The sequence below is a fragment of the Apteryx mantelli genome, chromosome 1 (assembly GCF_036417845.1).
Source record: "Apteryx mantelli isolate bAptMan1 chromosome 1, bAptMan1.hap1, whole genome shotgun sequence".
NCBI lineage: Eukaryota > Metazoa > Chordata > Aves > Apterygiformes > Apterygidae > Apteryx > Apteryx mantelli.
The window spans coordinates 144626422-144649677 of record NC_089978.1 but is presented as its reverse complement, the minus strand read 5'-3'; the positions used below and the strand labels follow the sequence as shown (position 1 = coordinate 144649677).

At 39.2% G+C, this 23256-nt stretch overlaps 1 protein-coding gene across 2 annotated transcripts; it reads left to right on the top strand.

Moving 5' to 3' along the window:
- Nucleotides 1–991: 991 nt before the first annotated feature.
- Nucleotides 992–22310, top strand: SAMM50 (SAMM50 sorting and assembly machinery component). 2 transcript variants are annotated; one of them, XM_067305436.1, is made up of 15 exons: nt 992–1116; nt 5723–5833; nt 7207–7308; nt 8406–8493; nt 9404–9510; nt 11558–11688; nt 12364–12451; nt 12991–13119; nt 13814–13885; nt 14993–15079; nt 17511–17581; nt 18394–18461; nt 19543–19689; nt 20660–20801; nt 21618–22310. In XM_067305436.1, the coding sequence occupies exons 1-15, from the start codon at nt 1096–1098 to the stop codon at nt 21661–21663; spliced, it is 1410 nt and encodes a 469-aa protein (XP_067161537.1). In that variant the 5' UTR covers nt 992–1095; the 3' UTR covers nt 21664–22310. The 2 variants fall into 2 exon arrangements, with proteins under 2 accessions (XP_067161537.1, XP_067161542.1); XM_067305441.1 differs by lacking the exon at nt 992–1116 and adding an exon at nt 1706–1837.
- Nucleotides 22311–23256: the final 946 nt, after the last annotated feature.

The following is a 23256-nucleotide window of genomic DNA, read 5'->3' as shown; positions in this document are numbered from 1 at the left end:
TCAGTTCTGCACAACAACCATTAGTCTTTTTATTCTATTTTAATACAACAAAGGTCTTTTAAGTTTGCTAAGCTTTCCCTCCTGATTCTTGTACTCTTCTCTATGCTTCTTTCAATCTTACCTTCCCTTTCCTAGAGTATATGACCTAATACAACCTAAGTCAGAATGCCTTAATTTTACAGAAGAGTTAAAGGATTTAATGATCGTGAAGTAGCATTTTAAATAGTAACTTAAGCTGCTGCCTTAAGTTTAGAGATGCTTGTTAATCCTACAGCTGGATCCATAAGTCACAAATTAAAGCTTACTTTCTTTGCAATGTATCAGTTTACAAATAACTCTTTATGCTTAAAACGACTATCAGGCAAGGATATCAAAAACAGAGAAGAGAAAGTTCTTATTTGTGTCTGGAGGGAAAAAAATAGGTCTCATATCTTAGCTACCTAGAACAATAATTCAGTGTACCATGGACTATAGGTTGATTAAAATCAGCCTGACTTCATAAAATTCAATGAGCTAGTGGCACAACCGTGAATGCCTTACACTATACCATCAGTTTATTTCTTGAGGTTGGCTGGCAGCAGCTAGGTGCTTCAGTCTGGTTACTGACCTGCACTGTGCAGCAGCATGTGGGCTCTTAGCATCCTCTGAGATGATGCACGTGAAATCTGATTATGCTTTTAGGCGGTACCTTCTTACTGAGTCGTGTTGCCGTGTTCACTGCTCCTTCAGGAAGGGCCGAGCGCTGCTTCTCCTGTTCAACCTCCTGGCCTTTTTTATCCGCCCCGCTCTCCGCTGGCTTGTTGCTCCCAAGCGTTCTCTTCCCTGCAGCACGGCACAGGCAAGGCCCCGCCCCGCCCCGCCCCGCCCCGCGCGAGCCCTTCGCCGCTGCGCACGCGCGCATCGCGCCTTTCCCGGGCGGGGGCCGGGGAGGCGGGACACCCTGGCTCCCAGCCGACTACATCTGGGGAGCGTGCCTCTCGCCCCGCCTCTTCCCGCCCCTCCGGCCAATGGGGGCCGGGGCGAGGGGCTGTCATGGCCGCCCCCGCGCTGCGGCCTTGAACCTCAGCGGCCCTCCTCCCGCCGCCGCGCGCCGCCATGGGCACCGTGCACGCCCGGGTAAGGCCGCGCCGCGCGTGCGCGCGTGGGGGCGACCCCCAGGGCGGCACCCGCCCGCCCAGCAGCGGGACCGGCCGGGGGCCGCGCCCTTCCCTCCCCTCGGCGACCTTCGGGCCCGGCCCGGGGGAAGCGGCGGCGGCGACAGCGGCCCCGCCGCTCGCCCCGGCCCGTCCGAGGGGCGCTGCGTAGGGAGGGTGGGGGCGCCCCCCCGGGCCCCAGCCCCAGCGCCGCCCGGGGCTGCCGGGCCGGTAACGGCCGCTCCCCGGGGAGGTGCGAGGGGCCCGGCCCGGCCCGGCCCGGCCCGGGGTGCCGTTAGTTGTCGGGCCTCCGCTTCCCGCTGCGGCGGCGGGGCTTGACCTTGGGTGTTTGGGCGCAGGCCCGCCCGGGGCCGGGTGTTCTGCGTCGCGTTGCCGTGACTGCCGGGACGAGAAGCCGCAGCTGGGCTGGGCTGGTCCGCGGGCGAAAATAGCGAGCGGGGCCTTAAGGCTCCGGCTGTGTTTCAGGCCGCTCCAAGGAAGGACGCGCTGGTTTCAATGCTTGCTGCGGAAGCGCAAGGTATAACGGCTATAACGGCACTAAAATAGTAGCGCGTCTTAGACATCAGCAAAAGTTTTCAAAGAATAAGGATACTTGGGTTTTGAAATATCTTGGCAAGGCAGCAGATTCCTTACACTTTAAAACTTCAAGAAAGCTGGAGAACCGTCTCTCAGGATAACTTTAGGTACGTAGCCTGCTCTTGGCTATTCAGCTTTATGCCAGGATGGCACAGCCATGCAAGGCACAAGGCGGTCAGGCCACGGGAGTGTAATGCAGAAAGGGTCGGCGACACTGACTGCAGAGCAAAGGAATCATAGAGCAAATCTATAAGTCTCTTTGGTAAAATAGCTTGTGAATTTGGGTTAAACTACTTTCCATTTAAGACAAGCATAGGGAGCCAACCTAGGGATGTTTAAAGCTGCAATATAGTTAATTTGTTTAGAGATAACAAGTAGCTGACCTCCTTGGGAGCTAAGAATGGTCTGGATAATTTCTCAAGCTCCCAGGTAGAATACCTCTTTTCTGTAAGTTTGTTGAAAGCAAGCAGGCTCTTACACATGGTATAATTAGACCGTTGAATATATTGTTGCAGGGGTTGCTAAGACTCCAGAATGTCTAATTTTCATGACTAATTTAATTTCCCTTCCATTTTTTCCCCTTATATTCTTGGGTTTATATCCATTTACAGAATAAATCGATAATGAAATATTTGGTGGATAGTGATTACTTTATGTTTGCTTGTTGCAGGATATTTATGCATTTTTCTCTGATCTATTATTGGGAGTAAGAGAGGATTCTTTGTTCATTTAACTTGGCTCTGATGTATAATAGCAATTTACTATTCCAGAAAAACAGCTGTGCAGCAAGTGCTGTATTTGTGCCTTAAGACTAAAAGTGGATTTAGTGAGTTATCCAATACTGCTCCCTGCTACTGCAGGTAGCCCTATATTCATTCTTGCTTGAATCCATTATTTTCTGGTAAGAGTCTTATTTTAGGATTCTTTCAAGTATAGTAAATAAAGCAATACTGATGCGGAAACCATTCACCGTAACAGCTCTGATGAATGGGGCCTTAGGTTCCTGAAAATTATTTGGAGGCAAACTCTTTTTTTAACAAATCTTAAAACTTAAAAGTGAATAAATATATACAAGTAACATGCTGAAAACCCTTTTTTTCTTCAGTATTTAACATTCACACTCTTCTCTCTCCCAAAAACCTAAACTAACTAGTGACAACTTGATTTGGGGTTTGTTTCTTTGTTTTTTAAGAATGTAGAGTTCATCGTTAACACTATGAGCATGCCTTAAAAATGAAATTATTTGTCAAAGAAGAAAAATTTTTAAAAGCAGAATTACCGTTATTTTTTCAGATTTTAAGGAAAGGTGTTTGTTCTGCAGAACTGGATGAATAGTTAATTGTTTTTGAAGTATCTGAGAAAGGTAGCAAATTCTTTATGCTTTTAGGCTTCAAGAAAGTTAGAGAAACATCTCTCAGGATAATTTTGATGTGTAGTCCACTTTTGAGTATTCAGCTTTACAGCCATGCAAGACATGTGCAAAGTATTTTCAAGAAACCACTAAACATGAAAGCTATTCAGCTTTCACTAAAACTTTCAGCAGGCATGTGGGTTACAAGTGTGCTTGTAATTCCCCCCAATTTTAGTTCTCTTTTCACAGAATCGCTGAGGTTGGAAGGGACCTCTGGAGATCATCTAGTCCAACACCCCTGCTCAAGCAGGGTCACCTAGAGCGTGTTGCACAGGATTGCATCCAGGCGGGTTTTGAATATCTCCAGAGAAGGAGACTCCACAACCTCTCTGGGCAACCTGTTCCAGTGCTCTGTCACCCTCACAGTGAGGAAGTTTTTCCTCCTGTTCAGATGGAAGCGTCTGTGTTTCAGTTTGTGCCCGTTGCCTCGCGTCCTGTCGCTCGGCACCACTGAAAAGAGTCTGGTCCCATCCTCTCGACACCCTCCCTTCAGATACTTGTACACATTGATAAGATCTCCTCTCAGCCTTCTCTTCTCCAGGCTGAACAGGCCCAGCTCTCTCAGCCTTTCCTCATAAGAGAGATGCTCCAGTCCCCTAATCATCTTTGTAGCCCTTCGCTGGACTTGCTCCAGTAGTGCCACATCCCTCTTGTACTGGGGAGCCCAGAACTGGACGCAGTACTCCAGATGTGGCCTCACCAGGGCTGAGTAGAGAGGGAGAATCACCTCCCTCGACCTGCTGGCAACACTCTTCCTGATGCACCCCAGGAGACCATTGGCCTTCTTGACCACAAGGGCACATTGCTGCCTCATGCTTAACTTGGTGTCCACCAGCACTCCCAGGGCCTTCTCCGCAGAGCTGCTTTCCAGCAGCTCAGCCCCCAGCCTGTCCTGCTGCAGGGCCTTATTCCCCCCTTGGTGCAGGACCCTGCACTTGCCTTTGTTGAACTTCAGGAGGTTCCTCTCTGCCCACCTCTCCAGCCTGTCCAGGTCTCTCTGAATGGCAGCACAGCCCTCTGGTGTATCAGCCACTCCTCCCAGTTTTGTATCATCAGCAAACTTGCTGAGGGTGCACTCTGTCCCTTCGTCCAGGTCATTGATGAAGAAGCTGAACAAGACTGGACCCAGTACTGACCCCTGGGGACACCGCTAGCTACAGGCCTCCACCTAGACTCTGTGCCACTGATCACAACTCTCTGAGCTCTGCCATTCAGCCAGTTCTCAATCCACCTCCCTGTCCACTCATCTAACCCACACTTCCTGAGCTTGTCTCTGAGGATGTTATGGGAGACAGTGTCGAAAGCCTTGCTGAAGTCAAGGTAGACAACATCCACTGCTCTCCCCTCATCTACCCAGCCAGTCATTCCATCACAGAAGGCTATCAGATTGGTTCGGCATGATTTCCCCTTGGTGAAGCCATGCTGACTTCTCCTGATCACCTTCTTGTCCTCCACATGCTTGGAGATGGCCTCCAGGATAAGCTGCTCCATCACCTTTTGAGGGATGGAGGTGAGGCTGACTGGCCTGTAGTTCCCTGGGTCCTCCTTCTTGGCCTTTTTGAAGACTGGGGTGACATTGGCTTTCTTCCGGTCCTCTCCTGTTCTCCATGACCTTTCAAAGATGATGGAGAGTGGCTTAGCAATAATGTCCACCAGCTCCCTCAGCACTCGTGGGTGCATCCCATCAGGGCCCATGGATTTGTGGGTGTCAAGTTTGCTTAAATGATCTCTAACCTGATCCTCCTCCACCAAGGGAAAGTCTTCCTTTCTCCAGACTTTCTCTCTTGCCTCCAGGATCTGGGGTTCCTGAGGGCTGGCCTGAGCAGGAAAGACTGAAGCAAAGGCAGCGTTCAGTAACTCTGCCTTCTCTGCATCCTTCGTCACCAGGGCACCCACCCCGTTCAGCAAAGGGCCCACATTTTCCCTAGTCTTCCTCTTGCTACTGATGTATTTGAAGAAGCCTTTCTTGTTGTCCTTGACATCTCTTGCCAGATTTAATTCCAAATGGGCCCTGGCCTTCCTTGTCGCATCCCTGCATACTCTGACAACGTTCCTATATTCCTCCCAAGTGGCCTGTCCCCCTTTCCACTTTCTGTATACTTCTTCCTTCTGGTTGAGTTTTGCCAGGAGCTCCTTGCTCATCCATGCAGGTCTCCTGCCTCCTTTGCTTGACTTCCTACTCATGGGGATGCACCGCTCTTGAGCCTGGAGGAGGTGATGTTTGAATATTAACCAGCTCTCTTGGACCCCCCTTCCTTCTAGGGCCCTCACCCATGGGATTCCTCCAAGTAGGTCCCTGAAGAGGCCAAAGTTTGCTCTCCTAAACTCCAGGGTTGCGATCCTACTTCTTGCCCTGCTGCCTCCTCGCAGGATTCTGAACTCCACGATCTCATAGTCACTGCAGCCAAGGCTGCCCCCGACCTTCACATCTTCCACCAGTCCTTCTTTATTTTTGATTATTTTAATTTTATTTATTTATTTTCCCCTGTGATCTGATGGGCACAGTGTCAGAAACATAGTTTCTTTATATTGGAAAAGGCAACTTGCTAATCACATAAGAAGAAAACTTATATACTTGCAGAGTTTGGAGCCTCTTCCAATGAGTGGGCCAGACTTTGGTGCCTTGGGAGAGGAAGCTGAACTGGTTGAAGTTGAACCTGAAGCCAAGCAGGAAATTCTTGAAAACAAAGATGTAAGTACCTGAACAATGTCTTGATTTTTCTTAACAGAAATGTCTTCACATCTTTGTATGCTTGATTGATTGTTTTTCCTAAGGGAACTTTCGAAAGAAAGATTCAAAATGTGAAAGAAGTAAATTTAGTACTGTACATTTAATCTAGTATTTTCTATTTATTGTTCTTTTTTCCCCTACCACAAGAGTAGTCATTAAAATTCAGCTTTGAGCTATTACACCTGTTTCTAGATGCTGCTTTCTGCTCTCTCTCATAAGAGATTTCTGCCCCCATGACAGTGTTTAGTAGCAGGCTATGCAACTGTCCTTCACCTGCTAAAGTGCAGTATTAGCTGGGTTAGGGCAAACTGCCACCATGTGAATTACTGTATTAAGGTAAATAGTAACTTCAGCCAGAGGATGGCAATTTCTTAAACTATTTCACATGCAAGAGCATATTTCATATTTGTTTTGGCCCATAATATGTTTGACCATGCTAAAGGGGAGAGATATCATGCGTTATCTTAGGTTTTTATGTAATTTTCTTTTCCCTGATGCTGTTCAGAGTCACCCCAACTAGAAGCTTGGTAATAAAGCTGATTTTTATTTTGTTCATTGCATGTGAATTCCAATGGATTTTTTTAAAGCAATTTACAGTAGTTCTAGGTTGCTCTTATTCTGCTATTTTGTTAGCTACAAATACATAAAACATTTGCTGATCTTTTTTGACAGAGTAATTATCCTAAATTTATAGTATACTGAAAAGGCTGGAAAAATAAGTGAAATGTTATTACTGTAGTGCATTAGTACCAGCTGAACTGATACTCTGCTGTGATTTTTAAGATAAAATGATCTTAAGTGATTATATGAAAAGATAAGTGATTTTAAAAAATATGTAAAACCTCATAATGCTAGTGATCTTGATGTGCATTTTAAACTACAATGTTACAGCAGTAGTAATAATTTTAATAGGGTTTAAATATTTATGGCTTGTGAGGTTTTTTGTGTGTAGCTTGTGTGAGAAGTGACTAACTACAGCTAATTACATGTGTTGCTTTATGTGTCTTAAGATCTGAATGTGATTTTAGCAGTGATTTTGTCCGTACAACTCTAAAATCCTGACAGCAACAATCTGTTACAGTCTCTTCTGCTATAATCAGTTTTAGATTTGAAATTAGAATATCTTTTTTCAGTACTACCTGTTTTAAAGAAACAGTTTTCCAGAATTGTAGATAGCACTGGTTTCTGATAATATGGGTTAGTAGTAATTAAAATAGGAATCCTTAGCATCTTTACCTTCACTGGGACAGCAATATTTTTTCTGTGTGGGTTATTTTGGCACTTGTCATTAGATAAAAATTCAATATTTATTTTTAAACATTTGTTATGTTTAGGTGGTGGTTCAGCATGTGCACTTCGATGGACTTGGAAGGACCAAAGATGACATTATCATGTATGAAATCTGTGATGTTTTCAAGGCTAAAAATCTCATTGATGTAAGTGCTGTAGTGAATATCAGACTGGTTATTTTAAAAATTCAGATTATGATTTTCTCTTTGTTCCTGCTTTGGGCTACCCTCCTTTTATGTGGGACAAGCTAGCCAATTTTATGATGATTCTAAACTTGTGATTTGGAAGTCGAACTTAAATAAGAAATACTGGCAGATACTATATTTCTGGAGTTATTCAGCTTAAAGACATTGAGAGGTGGCAAACTCTGAGATATTTTTTCAGCTTCACTGTTGCCATTTGAAAAGTACTGACTAGAGTAGGTGATGCTCAATTTCAATTAATTTGCTTAAGAAAAGTTGTTGGAGCTCAGCCCAGAGGGCCATCTCACAATGGATCAAAGTGTAACTTGAGGTGTTGTGTTCTTGCACAGTTAGATAGTGCTTCCTCTGGAGTATGACTGACAAGTGATTTGGACAGCTTTGATTGCTGCTGCCTTTACTGCAACTAGTGCTTGTCTGTTTTGGGATATTGACCACAATAACTGTATTGCTCTGGTTGTGAAGCTCAACTGTCCCATGCAGACCAAGTTTTTGTTTTGTTTTTATTTTCAGAGTATGTGTGTAGTCTTATGCTTTCTGTAACCACTCAATTTATTGTGCAATTCACTAGTTTTATCTCCAGTTGAAGCAAAAAAAGGATGTATGCGAGAGTATGTGAAATGTGTGCACGCCTGCTTTTTATTTCTGCATGTTTGTTTTTAGTACTGTAAGAAGTGCAAAGGAGTCATCCACACCTTTCCTGTACATTAGTTTAGGTTTAAGCAGAATAGATTTTTTTTTTTTCCAAAAAGTATGGGCCCAGTAAATAAGTGCATGAGATTTAAGTACTGTAAACCCATTTGAATAATAGATTTAAGTATTATAACAGTTATGGTGCAAGCGAGCAAAAAGCAGAAATTGAGGTGGATGCTCTGGGTTTAATTTATTTCTTTATTGTAATGTGCTTGTGATCTGTTTTGAAGGCATGCAAATATGTCTTTGTATACAAAATGCATATTGTATAACTTAGCTGCATGTTAACAGTTTTATCCTAATTATTTTTCAGTAAACTGAAACATTAAGCTTCTTATCTCACCTTGTAGGTAATGAAAAAGTCCCATGAAGCTCGTGAAAAGTTGCTTCGTCTAGGAATCTTTAGACAGGTAGAGGTTCTGATTGATACCTGTCAAGGTGTGTATTACAGGTGCATTTGTATGAATCTGTATATATGTGTATCTGTAAATGTTATTTGTATGCATGCAAAAATGAGTGAACTTCTGACACTAGGATAATTACAGTACGCGTCCCTTAATCCAAATTCTCAGAGGAAGGACAAAAGCTTGAGGAAAAGCTTGAAAATATCTCCTGTACTTCCATGTGTTACACATCACATAACTGACATTGTATCAGCAAATCCTTTGTGCTTAGTGGAAATACTAGTGATTGCATCAGTGCTTGTGATTTAAAAAAAGAGCTATAAGATATATAGAACAGGTGAGTGTGCTCAAGTTGCATAGTAAGCCTCGGTCAGTATTTTCAAACTTGCGGGTGCTTTTCAAACTTAGTGTCCTTTTCAGTTGGAGAAAGAAATGCAGTGCAACTCTGCAGGCTGCTGGTGATGGGATGCGGTCCCAGTTGCTTCAAGTAGAATTAAGTGCCCATGACTGCTGTGCTTCAGAAGGACGGTGTTAACTGAAGCTCTGAGGGGACCAGGCAGCTTGTGTTGCTCTGCACTTTCCTGCAGAGTGTTGGGAGCTCGGTTCTACTGACAGCATTTTTCTTGCTCTCTCTGGACCCCTTTTAATTTTTATTTTTTTTAACATTAAAATTTGTGTGAACCTTTGCTTTCAGTAGGTGGGTAACAAACAAATGTTACTAGCTTGTAATTAAACTAATGTGTTGATGGTTAAAGCCAGTCATGCTTTGATATTCTTCATGCATATCCAAACAACATCTTTTTCTCAAGCCATCTTTCTTTGTAATGCAGACTTTTATTATTGTTCAGTTCCAGCGGTTTTCAAGTAATTCAATTCATCTTTTGTCAGCATATTTTTTTTCAAATAGATTTCTAGAGATAACATTTATTTATTTATTTATTTAGGAGATGATGCCCTTCCAAATGGTTTAGATGTAACTTTTGAAGTAACAGAATTGAGAAGACTTACTGGAAGCTATAACACTATGGTTGGCAACAACGAAGGCAGTATGGTATGGATGATTTCAAATAATTACGAACGCCTTTTGATATTCCTCTCATTTTCATGTCTCAAACCTGAGAATGAATTTTGGTGATTAAATAAGTAAGGACTTGATCAAAGCCAAATTATTTTATTGATCCAGCTTTTCTAAGGCTTTGTCAAACCTTTGTCTCTAAAGAGACCTTTGTACTATTCAGTTTTTTATTCAGCAAAAACCCATTTTGAACTAAGGAAAAATGTTAAAGCTTCCAACTCAATACATTAATCTTAGTAATTGTTAAAATTACTTCAACTATTTTCGATAATGTTTAAAATGCTTAATCTCCTTAAAGATGAGAGACTAGTAAGCAGTTTGTCATTAACTTCCATCAGACCTATTTAAGTTGTTTTTCTTCTCAAAGGGAATGCTGTATGTTTGGCTTAGAATTGTTTTTGTTTTTCACTGTTTTAGCCCACCAGTTATTCTGGGCTGAAAGATGCTAGGTTTTCCAGAGCCATATATATTGTGGAACTTACTTCCATTTGATTCACATTTATATATCCAAGGACAATTAAAGATGTATCAGGTTAAAACCTTGTGTGAAAAGCATTACCAGATGACACAAAAAGTAGCACTCAGACTGTGTTCTGTTGATGTGTCTCAGCAGAACAGCTGGCTTAAGTAGATCCTGCTTCCACCTGCTCATTCCAGCACCCATTCTGCTTTCTCATGTGCACAGTGCAGCTGTACTTGGGATGGGTTGATAAGCCAGATCAAGGGACTCATCTTTTTCTTAGAGGTATTTTTAACCTGGATCAGATACCGCGCAGCTCGGGTGATGGTGTTGCATGGGTGCATGGAGAACAGGAACGAAGAGAGTGAGTGAGCCCCGCTTACGCAGCTCTGGTGCTGCGTGCAATGTCCAAGGCACCGTGACCTGAATGAAATCAGTGAGAGATTCTACTTGTTGGTTTTAGTGCATTTGAAAACAGTCTTAAAACTGCTTTAGTGTCTCTATTTTGTACTCTACTTCCCCTTTATTTGATTTCCATTTCTAACAGAAAAGTAAAACTTCTTGAATAATAAAAAAGCATTTTTTTATATGTGCTCGTATATGTGCTCGTATATGTGCTGGTTTTGGCAGCAGGGATTAAGTTTCTGTAAGAATTAAATAGATTTCACATTTATTCTAATCCCTTAAATTCATCTGAAGTTTGTTGATGTAATGTTTCATACCAACAGGCTTTTGGATTAGTGGTTTCTGGTGAGTTGGATAATTGCATAGTAGCCATCATTGCAAAAACAAATACAGTTGGGTGACTGATGTGCTTCCAATAGCTCTTAGAGAAAGGCAGTCAGGATCTGGTACATGGGATTGGCTGCACAAATTTGGCAGCTTTTTTACATTCTTTTAAAAAAAACATGCAACAATAGAACAGCTCTGGTGGAAGCTGTGATGGAGAGAAACATGCTCCATCCTTTCTGCCAAATGTCCGGTATTATTAGGGAATTTGTGTCTGAACAGGAAGAAGAGTTTAATTGTAGTTTCTGAAAAATCATAATGATACATTGTAGTGCTGTCAGGACTGATTGCAAAAGTATCTTTTTCTTCAAAACAGAAGTATGGGGTCATGTCTCCGGACTGATAAATTTCCATTGGCTTTTGCTTCAGTTCTGATGAACCGTGCCTGCCAGGTAGTTTTCTCAGTGATCAGTTGGAAAGCCTGCAGTTGCAAAGCAGTGCTCTATCATGCCAAAGATTGATGCTCCCAGGCTTCCAAACCAGCTGGGAGATTTTGCTTGAAATAATAGCAGTAATGATGATACAATGAGAATGCAGATTAAGTCAGCAGCTACTGAACGGCACTAAAAATTGGATGATGATACGGACTGTAATGTGTGCTATTGCGGTGGTTTTCGCTGCCGTGCAAAGAGTGCTTATGAAAAGCATATTTGGTTATGACTCTTTTTTTTAGTGCTTTCATTTTCTCATTCTTAGAGTTGATATACTCATCTTCAGCATATGATTATGGAGCAAGTTAGCAAACAATATGAAATGTTTTTCTTTTCTTCCTAGGTACTTGGGCTTAAGTTCCCAAATCTCTTTGGACGGGCAGAAAAGGTAACCTTCCAGTTCTCATACGGAACAAAGGAAACATCATATGGCCTATCGTTCTTCAAACCACAGCCTGGCAACTTTGAAAGAAAGTAGGAAATGCATTTTTGAGTATTTCTTTTTTAATGAAGGAATAGCAATAGTTTAAAGTGTATCTGTTTTTCAAAACATACGTACAAATAGCAAAATACAGTTTCCTTGAAATTTAGGCAAATCTTGCTTTATGCCAACATGTGTTGGGCCTAGAGTTGTGTTTTACAGGTACAAGAAGGTCTTTTTTTTTTTTTCTTTCTGCCAGAACTCCTTACACAATTTAGGAGCTGATTGTCAAACCAAATTCTTGCTGACTGATTAGCAGATACTTAAGCTTTAGCAGTATGAATGGAAATTAAAATGTTAGTAGTGAGGATTTTTCTTGAAAGACTGAAATCTGTAAATTACTCAATTTTTTACGTAATGCAGATTTATTCAAAGTAGCTACTTGTTAAATTTTAAATGCAGGCAGGCTATTAGTATTAATAATATAATAATAAGCTAACTTTTAGCTGTTAGTATTTCTTTCTAATTTATTTCTTACAGTATTTTCTGCTTTATGACAGTTCAATATATAAAACAATTAGTAAAGTTTTTTCCATTGAGTAATTTAATTTATTACTTTACTGAGGGCATAATAATATAACAGAGCTGGTTCTGTAAGTTTTTGTATTAATTTAAAGTTCTGCCTATTTAATTTTGCTTTCAAATCTACCAATAATGCGGTGTTTCAGTTTTTCAGTTAACCTGTATAAAGTAACTGGACAGTTCCCTTGGAGTTCTCTTCGTGAAACTGATAGAGGAGTATCAACAGAATTTAATGTAAGTGTAGCACAAAAGTTTGTGGAACACATGCTTCATTTGCATTTAATTCAGGTCACAGAATATTTGCTTAATTTTTTTTATGATTGAAATACTTTTACTTGGGCATGAGACACGTGTTATTTGAAAGAGGTCAACAATTCTAAGATGACAGATGTAATACCTCTTGATCTTTTTCTTAGAATTCAATCTCAGTTCGGCCTAATATAGATGCCAGCCTTTTCTCCCCAAAACTATTAATACTTGAAGCATCATTTCAGAAAGTCAGCTGGTTGCCTGGCCAACTGCATCAACCCAATTCAAGATATTTTTCATTTGGGATAGATTAAGTAGTGTGCGCCTATTCAGAGAGTGTAATTCTCTGACTGGAGCACAATTAACTTTTACTCTGAAATGAAAAATGATTGATCCAAGGGGTTTGGAAAGAAAGCATAGATTCATCTATAAATAAATTTTTAAAAGAAACTTTTTGAGGAAAATGTTTATTTTCATTTTGTAGCAAAATTTTGTTCATGTCTTACTCAATTCTTTATTTGTAGTTTCCAATCTGGAAGACCAACCATACACTGAAGTGGGAGGGTGTGTGGAGAGAGCTTGGCTGCCTTGCCAGAACAGCATCCTTTTCTGTTCGAGAAGAAAGTGGACACTCTCTTAAATCTTCTCTCTCTGTAAGGCTTTTTCCTATCTTGAACAGTATATATGTTATTTTGACTAATCTAATTTAAGAATGATACCAAAGCAGCTTTTTGTCTTACTTGTTTAGTAGGTAGTGTATTTTACTGAAATGCCTTTTGCCTTGTTTGGCCATTCATCCAGGAGGTCAAAAAAGAGAATATTTTTTCAAAGCGGACTGTTGCGTATTGACTGGTGCATAGGCTGGTTTGTTCTTTCTGCAGGGCTGCATAAAAGACCCCTTGCGTCTTGTCATTTCCGATCTCTTTCTGCAGCACCGTCTTGTTTTGTAGAAGAGAGAGACAGTGCCATTCCTCCTCCTGCTGAGTTGCTGTGCTCTTCCTAAATATTTTTTCCTGTAGCATCTGTTGGTTGCTTGCCATCTTTAATTTTTACGTCTTGAATTCTAGGAAACAAACTATTTGCAGGTTACTGTCACAAAATTGGTGATTCGCACTGGGACATTGTTGCTGCTATATTGCTTTGTGTACAGTGGACAAAATATGTAACTATATTTGATGTGGCCTCTAAAGTCAAAGCTAAGTTCCCAAATCCATACAGCTACACTGGCTTTAGCTGGAGCCGCTGTTGTCTTCCACTGTGTACACAGGTTTGATAGCAAATAATAGTGTTTTTCTGTGATATTCAGCTTGTTTGAGAACCTAAAAGTAATTGTTTGATTCTTTTCAGCATGCCATGGTAATTGATTCCCGGAACTCTTCTATTTTGCCAAGACGAGGTGCTTTGCTGAAAATTAATCAGGTAGTATTAAATCACTAATACTATCACTGGATATTACCTGTATGTGTGTTTGAGCAAATCTTATTTTATCTGGTTAATGTTCATGTAAAAGATGTCTAAACTTAGAAATTAATCTTAGATTGATTAGGATGACCAGTAGTTACTTTTTATCTTTGCAGTGTGTGTCTTTTAAAATCATAAAAACTTTTTTCTAGAGGTGAATATTTTCATTTGTATACCATCAGTCAACCAGCATAACCACAGTTTATCTTGTCATTAGCATTAAATTATTTGTTAGATGAGATGCATTGTCCCTGACAGTATCCACTCTACACTTGATAGTAGGTATTTGTCTCCTGTTTTGTATCACTACACTGTTAAGTTACCAGACTTTGATCCTATTGCTTACAAAGCTTCTAAGTCTTACAATTAAAATTGAAAGGCTGGTAAAAATAACTCTCAAAGGCACATGCATGTATCAGTTTGGAAAAGAAAATGATTTCTACTTGTGTTATGTTCAGAGCTCTTTGAAAAGCTGGCTTTTCTGCTGTACAGGTTAATACTTCAGAAGCACAACCTTATGCAGTACTCCAGAAGTAGATTGCTCTGGAACATCATGGGTGCTAGCAGTGCTGCTGCCTGGGCTCTGTTCCTCTAAGCAGCAGTGAATTATTCCCTTCCTGAGTGAGAAGAGTGATTATAATTCAGGGTTTATTTACCATGCCGTTTGTTATATGCTGCCTTTAACACTGATTGTCACCTTTTACTTTTAGCTTGCTTTGGTTTAATGCAATTGTCTGTCTTAGGTTCTTCAGGATTCTAGATAAATATAGCAAGAGATTTGGTATCGGGTCCTGAATATTCCAGCTCTGTTCTATTGTGCCCTCATTTACAAAATGGTTTAGAAAGTGACAGCCTTGTTTAATATTTGGGGGAGAGAAATGGTGCCCATTATTCTTTGGGGCATGCATGCTTTTTTATTGGTCTGAAATTCAGTTGTCTCTTCATACTGATGTTTCTGTGCTTCTTAACAGGAAAAAATGCTAATGGGGATGCAGACTTGCTGAATTTTGTGGGGGAAGAAACATGTAATATCTGTTACAGCTTTTGTAATTTCTGTCTTTGCAGGAGTTGGCTGGCTATACAGGCGGGGATGTGAGCTTTCTAAAAGAGGATTTTGAATTCCAGTTGAATAAGCAACTTCTATGGGATTCGGTAATTATTTTAAACGATGTTTTAGTAATTATGAGTTTAAAAAATGAGGTTATCAAAATCTCTTATATCTTATGATGAATTTTCACTATGGATTAGAAAAAAAATCATGGAAGGGAAGCTGGATGGTATAGATGTCTTGATTTGTTTTTGGAAGTGAAATAGTCTTTTTTTTTCCTTTAACTTTCTGCCATGTACAGTCACTTGAAAAGTGGACATTTTGGAGAGAAGGACTTGTCTGACACTTAACGATAGGAACTATTTTCCTTTTGGAAGAAATTAGTTATGTCTGTCCTTTGTGATCTTTCTTAATAGTGTATTTTTGAAAAACTTACTACATCTTCTGTTATCTTTCTTTCACCTGAATATGAATATTTTGTCCATCTTGGCTTTAGTTGTCTTTTCTTCTATCCTTGTAAATTACAAATGATTCCTAATTTTGGAATCATAGCATATATTATATGGTAATGACTTCTTGTCGTTGGGAAAGAACAGGAAAGTTGATTTTGCTACGACAATAAGCTTGCACTGCCACATTTTGAACTTCTTCATATTTGTGCACAATGAACAATTTAAGTTCAAGTAAGAAAGACTTATAATAGTGTGAGGTTTGTATGAGACCACGGAGCACATTGCAGATTTTATGGTGTGTCTACATTAGCATTTTGATTTGGAGTCATGGTGCAGTTTTGAAGCAAATTCCAGTATCGTGCTCATTTATGAAATGTTGATTTGGTTGGCAGAACAGTTCTGGTGTATGCCAACGAGATTTCTTGCAGAGGAAACAACACTGGAAAACTTCACTCGCAAGTTTGTGCTTAATGTGCTCCAGCCTCTTATGGAACATAAAGGCCTTAAATTTCAGACAGCTTTGACAGCACAGACATAGCATAGGTGAAAATAGGTGTCTTTCTGCCTTCTTAATAAGAATTTCGCTAGATCTTAGAAATATTTCTGTCTAAATTCAGAAAAAAGTATCTCATAGATATGATGCAGTATGTTCTTGTCTCGTAGCTGAATGGGAAGTAAAACACCAACTTCCATTATGAAGGTTTAAAAATTGTAGGTTGCAATAATTTATACCCCAGCATACCAAAAAAGAAATAAGTAGAAGATTCCTCTTGACAGTTGTCTAAGAGATAATGGAATAATGAAGAATATTATACCAGCAGTACTATTGAAAAACTTGAAGCTACTTCCATAGTTCAAGTATTAATTAACTGATTGATGTTGTAAGGTTTTGTTGCTCTGCTGTGTCTTGGTTGTATTATGACAAGACTTAGTGCAATAAAGTTCCTGGGTTAGACCTGTGAGGCCAATGCAGAAGGGCATTTTAGGGCCATTTGCTATACTCCCCTCTTATTACATGATTATATTTGCACCTTTCATGTGATGGAAGAAGAGGCATTGCCTGATGAGTGCACTTCCAGTTGTCTTATATATATGTTTCCTTAGCTCTAGTTGAGAAAGGTGGCATGAATCTCCTATGAAGTAATTTAATGGCTGCACAAAGAGGACCCTGTTCCTTCCCATGGCAGTTAGCATGGCTACGTTGTGAATGGAAGTGAAGCATATCTCATCCCATGGTGCACATAATTTTTGTGGTCCGTTGTTCATGCGCATAGACTTGTACACAAGTGGCTTTTGCACATGTACTGTTGCGTAACCAGATACGGCATGTACCGCGTGATAAGCTCACATCTAATCATGCCGGGGAAGCATCTGGGGACTTTCAGGACTGAAGGTAGCAGGAGCATGCTGTATGCTAGACAAATCATTCAACATCTTTAGCCTAGCTATTAACAATAGATCTCGCCATTTGACGGCAATATTTCTGCTTCATACATAGGCAGCAGGCAAATGATTAAATGTATTTATTATCATGGTTTGCCCCTGAAAATCACCCTATAGCTAAGCAGTAATGATATTTACATTCTTGATATCAATATAGTGGGTTATAGAAGTTAGATGGTTTCTTTAAATATAAGGCTAATTTTCAGGCAGGTTACAGTTTACATTTTTGGTAGCTATTTGCTGGACATAGCTTCCTATGGGTTTAAAATTGCCAGGAGTAATTTATGTCAGTAGGTTTTGTTTTATTTGAAGTCTTGAAAATTGGTGAGAAAGTAAGAGCTGGATCACTGTTCCCTTTAGATACTGTACTGTGAAAGTAGCACTAAGTCTAAAAATGCTGTGTTGCCTTTTTCAAGGTGCAGCACTGCATAGTGTCGAAAGAGGGCAGCAATGATCAAGAGTTCCCTGAAAATACAATTACTGAAGGTGTGATATCCACATATATACTGTGATCATCTGTAACTTTGTCAGACTAATGGGACCTCTGCCTTTTACTGAGAAATGGAATTTTACTAATACTGTTTTTAGGGAATTTCAGTAATACATATTAGTAAACAACTTTTTCTTTTTCTCTCCAAAGGTTTTTTCGGCATCGCTTTGGGGTGGAATGCTGGTTCCTATTGGAGACAAACCATCTAGTATAGCTGATAGGCAAGCAACTTACTTAAGCTTTTTTTTTTTTTTTTTTTTTTAACAGTTTCTTAATTGTTTTCAGTCAACCCAGGTAATGTATACAGGAAACTCCAGTAGAAGAGAGAAACAGGAGAAGCAGTTCTGTTTTCAAGGAGAATAAAATAAACATCTAGTTAGCTTTAGTTCCGTGTAAATACTCAGGCATGCTTTTGATTTTCATATTGGGGTGGTATAAATTTGTAATTTGCTGTGTAGTAGCACTGCCTTCAAATATATACCATTGTATCTGCAAAATTTCACATCAGGTATAGGTAATACTACAGAGACAGTAGGTATTTTTAGAAGTAAATCTTTCCCGTATTTTTGTCTTTTTAGCAAATTTTGTACTCTAACACTTGTGATTAAAGATCACTAGCAGAAAACATTCAGACTTAAATTTATTCACAATAAATATCAAGGGTTAATTGTGTTAGCTTCACCTGTGATGGCATCTTAACTATAGTATTTCTTTGGGAATTATTATAACAGCTTGAGATTCAAATTCAGGGTTCTTTTTCAACGTTGGGGCACAAAGAGACTGAGGAACCTTGTAATTTGATCTTTAAGTGAGGTGTACTGATTTTGGTTTTTAATACTTTATTTTGAAATTTATCTCAAATGCATCAGGATTTAGATTTAATGAAATACAAAAATTTTTATATAAATGCCCTTTATTAAACTTGTAATGAAGATACCTGTAATTCTGAAAAGTGATATTAAAGTATTGCTAGATATTTTCAAATACTTCCTTTCAAATGAAACATTAAATTAAATTTGACTGTATTCACTAGGTTTTACCTTGGTGGACCAACAAGTGTGCGTGGATTCAGTATGTACAGCATTGGACCCCAGAGTGAAGGTCTGAAACTTTTAAATACCACTCCCCTGACAATATTTTGAATGTTAATTTGTATCAAAGACTCAAATTCTGCCCTTAAGCTTTCTATAGCTTTAAAATAATTGTTCTCTTTCTGCCCTTTGAATCTTAGAAGTGTTGCCTGTCTTTGATCTGTTGTTATATTATTAGTTCACAATAGAATAAAGCCCGGTAGTTCTTAGTTAAGCCCTAAGCTACTTCTGTAAACCAAGCGTTTGTTCAGACTTGCATAGATTACTGTATCTCTATTAGTTTTGTATTAATCTCAGACCTTTCATATATACAAGAATACATACAATTTTCTAATGCCTTTTTAAAGGGAATTTCATGAGTGCATGGCTCTTATTTTTAATAAGTTGAAGATGAGCCAGAGCTCCTTCTCTTCTGGTAACTCTATTTCTTCTACTTTTTTAAGACTGAGAGCTTCTAAAACCACCTTTTCGTATTCAGGTTGACTTACGATCTTTGTTGACAGGAGTGACCAGATTTCAAACTTCTAGTATGTCACGTTGACTTTTAGTAAACAACCTTCATGCTTAAATAGTTCCCAAAAGATAGTTATAGCAACAGTCATATCAAATCCCTATTTGATACAGTGTATGTTCTGATAGCTTAGGGAAAAGGTAATCTGATCTGTGAAGGCAGTTTAAGAGACAGGAGCTTCCTTAGTTCTTTTCCTTATTCTGCTGCTGAGTTGCAGTTACCATAGACTAATTGCTTAACTGTTACCAATTTCTCTTCTTTAAAGCTAGTGCAAATGTTTCAAAGGTGTTCAGGAGGTAGTTTCTGATGAACCACCAAGAAGTGCATGCCTCAGATTGTTTAGGTGAAGGCATCAAGGAAAAAGGGCAAGTCACTCAGAAGGGGTAAAGAATTGTGTAAGTGCTAATTTTTAGTTGATAGTGGTGAGGTTGGAGAGAGCTAGAATCAAATAACAGGGGTTGCAGTAGGGTAGCAGTGCAGTGTAAAACAACTTATTCCTTATGTTCTTGCATCTTTAACAAATGATTCTGTTAATATAGGCCGGAGTAAATTCTTTGCTTCCAACATTTTCTCTGAATAGGTGATTACTTGGGAGGAGAGGCCTACTGGGCTGGAGGCTTACATCTATACACCCCTCTCCCTTTCCGGCCGGGCCGGGGAGGGTTTGGAGACCTTTTCCGAACACATTTCTTCCTCAATGCTGGAAACCTTTGCAATCTTAACTATGGTAAGACTCAATAGAATTGTATGCAACAAGGCCTGCTTATCCAAATATAAAAAAGCAAATAGCAGAAGAGAGCTGTTATGTGTCTGTTTCCTCAAAATCAGTTTGTTTACTGCATATATTTCAGTGGGCATTAAAAGACTGTTGCTATTAACCTGTCTATATGGCAGATTGCGGGTTACAGCAGTAATTTTATTAGCTCACTACATAAATTCTAGCACAACATGTAGAATCACAGAATCACAGAATGGTTGAGGTTGGAAGGGACCTCTGGAGATCATCTAGTAGAATAGACAGCTAGAATGCCAATTGTAGCATCCCTGATGTGGAGTTGTTCACAGAGCAGTGTGGTAGTTGGTTAATGCCTGCTATCTTAGACTGTTCTGGAGGGCAGTTGGAAGATGACGTGTTAGTGGGATTCATATGTTTTTTGGGATGGACTAAATAAAAAGCAGGGACATTTTAACATAGATGAGGGTGTGGTAGCTTATGAGATCTTCCTTCCCCCAACTTTTTTTCCAAGATACATTTGAGTATATTAACATTCTATTTTTCAATATCAGTTTTGGGATATAGTGATATTTGGTGTCTGCCTTTCTTGATGGAAAGGAGACCGCATCTATATGGAACGGATACACTTTATGCACAATTGACAAGCAGATGAATCTGCTTTGAAATTCAGAGAGACTTGCTAAAGATTTTTAATTATATCTTTAGTATCCCTTTCCAGAATCATGCAAATAGGTACCCCATAATGGGAAATGAAGATCAGCCAGCAATCCAACCAGAATCTTAGATGTATATAGTTTTAATTTGAGATACTTGGTATTTGTGGGAGTTGTTGGATAATAACGTTTTGAATCTTTGCAGTAGATACTCCTAAGTAATGTTTTGTAACTCTGAAAATTTAGTTAGCCCTTGAACACCTTGACAGCCTACTTTGATTCTTGTTCTCTTGCTCTTCTGTTTTCAGGCGACGGTCCCAGAGCTCATCTGCAGAAGTTGGCAGAGTATATTCGATGGTCTTATGGTGCTGGAATAGTGCTCCGCCTTGGAAACATTGCTAGATTAGAACTTAACTACTGTTTCCCCATGGGAGTACAGTCTGGTGACAGGTTTGTTTTTTACAGCTGTTTCTTTAATAGCAACTAGTTTTAAAGGTTCCTGCACTTCTATTTGGTTTTGGCAGAAAGAATCCCCTGTCTCTTAGTTTTGTTTATGCAACGCCAGTTTATTCTTTAAAGGTTTTCAGCACTTGACTGGCTATGTTGGTTTCACAGTACTTCTCAGTTTAAGACTGTTTATATCTCAGGTTTCAAAGTTCACTGAACTTGAGATCAGCTGTTGAAATGTGTGGATAGCTGTGTAGCGGGGTTTTATTTCTTTAGGGGAAATGAACACTCGGACAGCTCATGGGGTTTTCCTAAGCCTTCTGAAAACAAATAATTGCATAAATATTAAGTTTAATGTCTTTGCTTGAAAAAATGAATAAAAGTTTAAGTATAGATAGAGAGAAAGGGAGAACAAATTAAATTGTTAGCAACCAATTACCCTACACCAAGCAAACAGTATATAATAGAAAAGCTTTGGGGGGCCTGTTCTTGCCTGTGAGGTATTGTACATACTGTGTGAGATACTCTGTATTTTGTACAGGAGTCAGATTCTGTTTCTGCTTGTCATTCATGTGAAATGTGAATGAATAATAGCAATTTGAAAACTAGGGGCTTTATTTTGCAAATGTAAATACTTACTCCATATAGATGATGGATTGGCAAAGCAGTTATGTAACAAAGCCTTTGTCAGCTAAAATTTGAATTGTAACTCTCCAAATATTGAAGAACTTGGGAACTTGGGGATAGGGAGAATTAGCTTCAGTTTTATCAGTACCTTGTGTATCACTAATATTGTCTGGGTTTTTTGTTTCTTTTCAGGATATGTGACGGTGTTCAGTTTGGAGCAGGAATCAGATTTCTATAATACAGAAGTGTTTTACATCAGTATAAGAAATTGAGCTCTGTATGAAATCGAGAATATAATGTAGCTCAATGCGGTCTAAATTTTTTTTCTTCAAATATAAATATATATCTGAGTGGTTTACCTCAGACTTCACAGGAAACTGCATTAAAGAACTATGCTCTAAAGGTGCATTGTACCTCTGATTTTTATTAAAAATGCGAGAATGTTCATAGGATTTTAGCTATTTTAACTTTTAGCTTTTACTGATTAGTTGTTACTTAAAATGTTAGATAAGTGTGTTGGAAATTGGTTTGTGGATACATTTCACAGGATTATAACTGTCATTGGCATGCACAGCCTTCACACTTCCAACTGCAAGTCTCAGCTGCTGGGATGACTAGGTGTGAGTATGGCTTGAGTAGAATTAAGAGGGAACAGTCTTTCTCCATCATCAACTTCTGTGAAGGAACGACCTTGAAAAATTTGTTATGCATCACAAAGGATTTGATACAAAAATAATCGTTATAAGTGAAGGAAATGTTCTGATAAAATATATTTTACTATTGTAAAATCACCTGTATTGAAAAAAGCTCCTACAAATCTGAATTGCTTATTGTAAAAGTTAAGTCCAGCTGTCTAGCACAATAAATACTAAAATTCAAGAGTAACTTCGAAGTTTTCTGTGTTCTCAACTTTGAGACACTTTGGAGTGTTTTAATTGTATCAGTTAGCCGAGCAGTTGATCTAGGTCTTGTCAATTGGATCTTTTTGTAGCAGTTGCAAAAAGTGGTGTCTAGATGTGATCACATGATACTAACTGGTTTGCTTTTATGTCTGAGGCATTTTTCTTTACTGCCTTTTATTAGTGCTAATTTCACGTTAAAGTGACCACCTGCTTTGTCATTCGGCATATATTCCAGTTTAAAACTATATTTTTAATGAGGTTGAAGTAATTCACTAGCCCTAATGATTTGGCTTTCAAGATAGTTATATATTAAACTTTTATATATGTATCAATCCTAAGTTGTTGTTATAGTAAGAGCCTAGAATCTACTGAACAAAACAAACTTAAATGGAGGTAATTAGGTGTTGGCAAAATTAAAATCATAATACAAAGAATATTATGGAAGGGTAAAACTTTCAAGCTGCTTTGTTCAGTTTGTCCTTGACTGAAAATCTCCTTGTATAATTGGCTAGGATTGGCTCTTAATAGAAACTATGAAAGCTATTATACTTCTGATTTCTTCTCTCCCGCTAAAGACACTAGTTTGAATATACTGACAAGCTAGGCAGCTTTATTGCCAAACATTGTCAAGACTGCCATGAAATCCTGGTGCCAGTCAAGTCAATCCTGAGACTCTACTCGCTATAAAGAGGTTAGAGTTTCATACAGTGCTTTAGCATTGGTATATATTGCTTTTGCACTAGTATAGTAAGCAAGTATGTTGATAACTTACTTTCTAAAATATATGAAAATTAGAAACTGGTCTGTGCCTAGTTTTGCAGAGCTCCACTTGACTAATCATCCTTTCATTTTTTTACAATGTTGCATCAATGAGGATCACAAGTGTTCACAACAGAAAATCATGTGAATGACAGAAGTTAGGTCTTTTT

Excerpts from the sequence above, each read along its gene's own strand:
- SAMM50 (XM_067305436.1), top strand. The coding sequence starts at position 1,096 with ATGGGCACCGTGCACGCCCGG. Across the intron at positions 1,117-5,722 it reads TGGGCACCGTGCACGCCCGG|AGTTTGGAGCCTCTTCCAAT; the intron begins GTAAGGCCGCGC and ends ATATACTTGCAG. Across the intron at positions 13,120-13,813 it reads CTCTTAAATCTTCTCTCTCT|CATGCCATGGTAATTGATTC; the intron begins GTAAGGCTTTTT and ends GATTCTTTTCAG.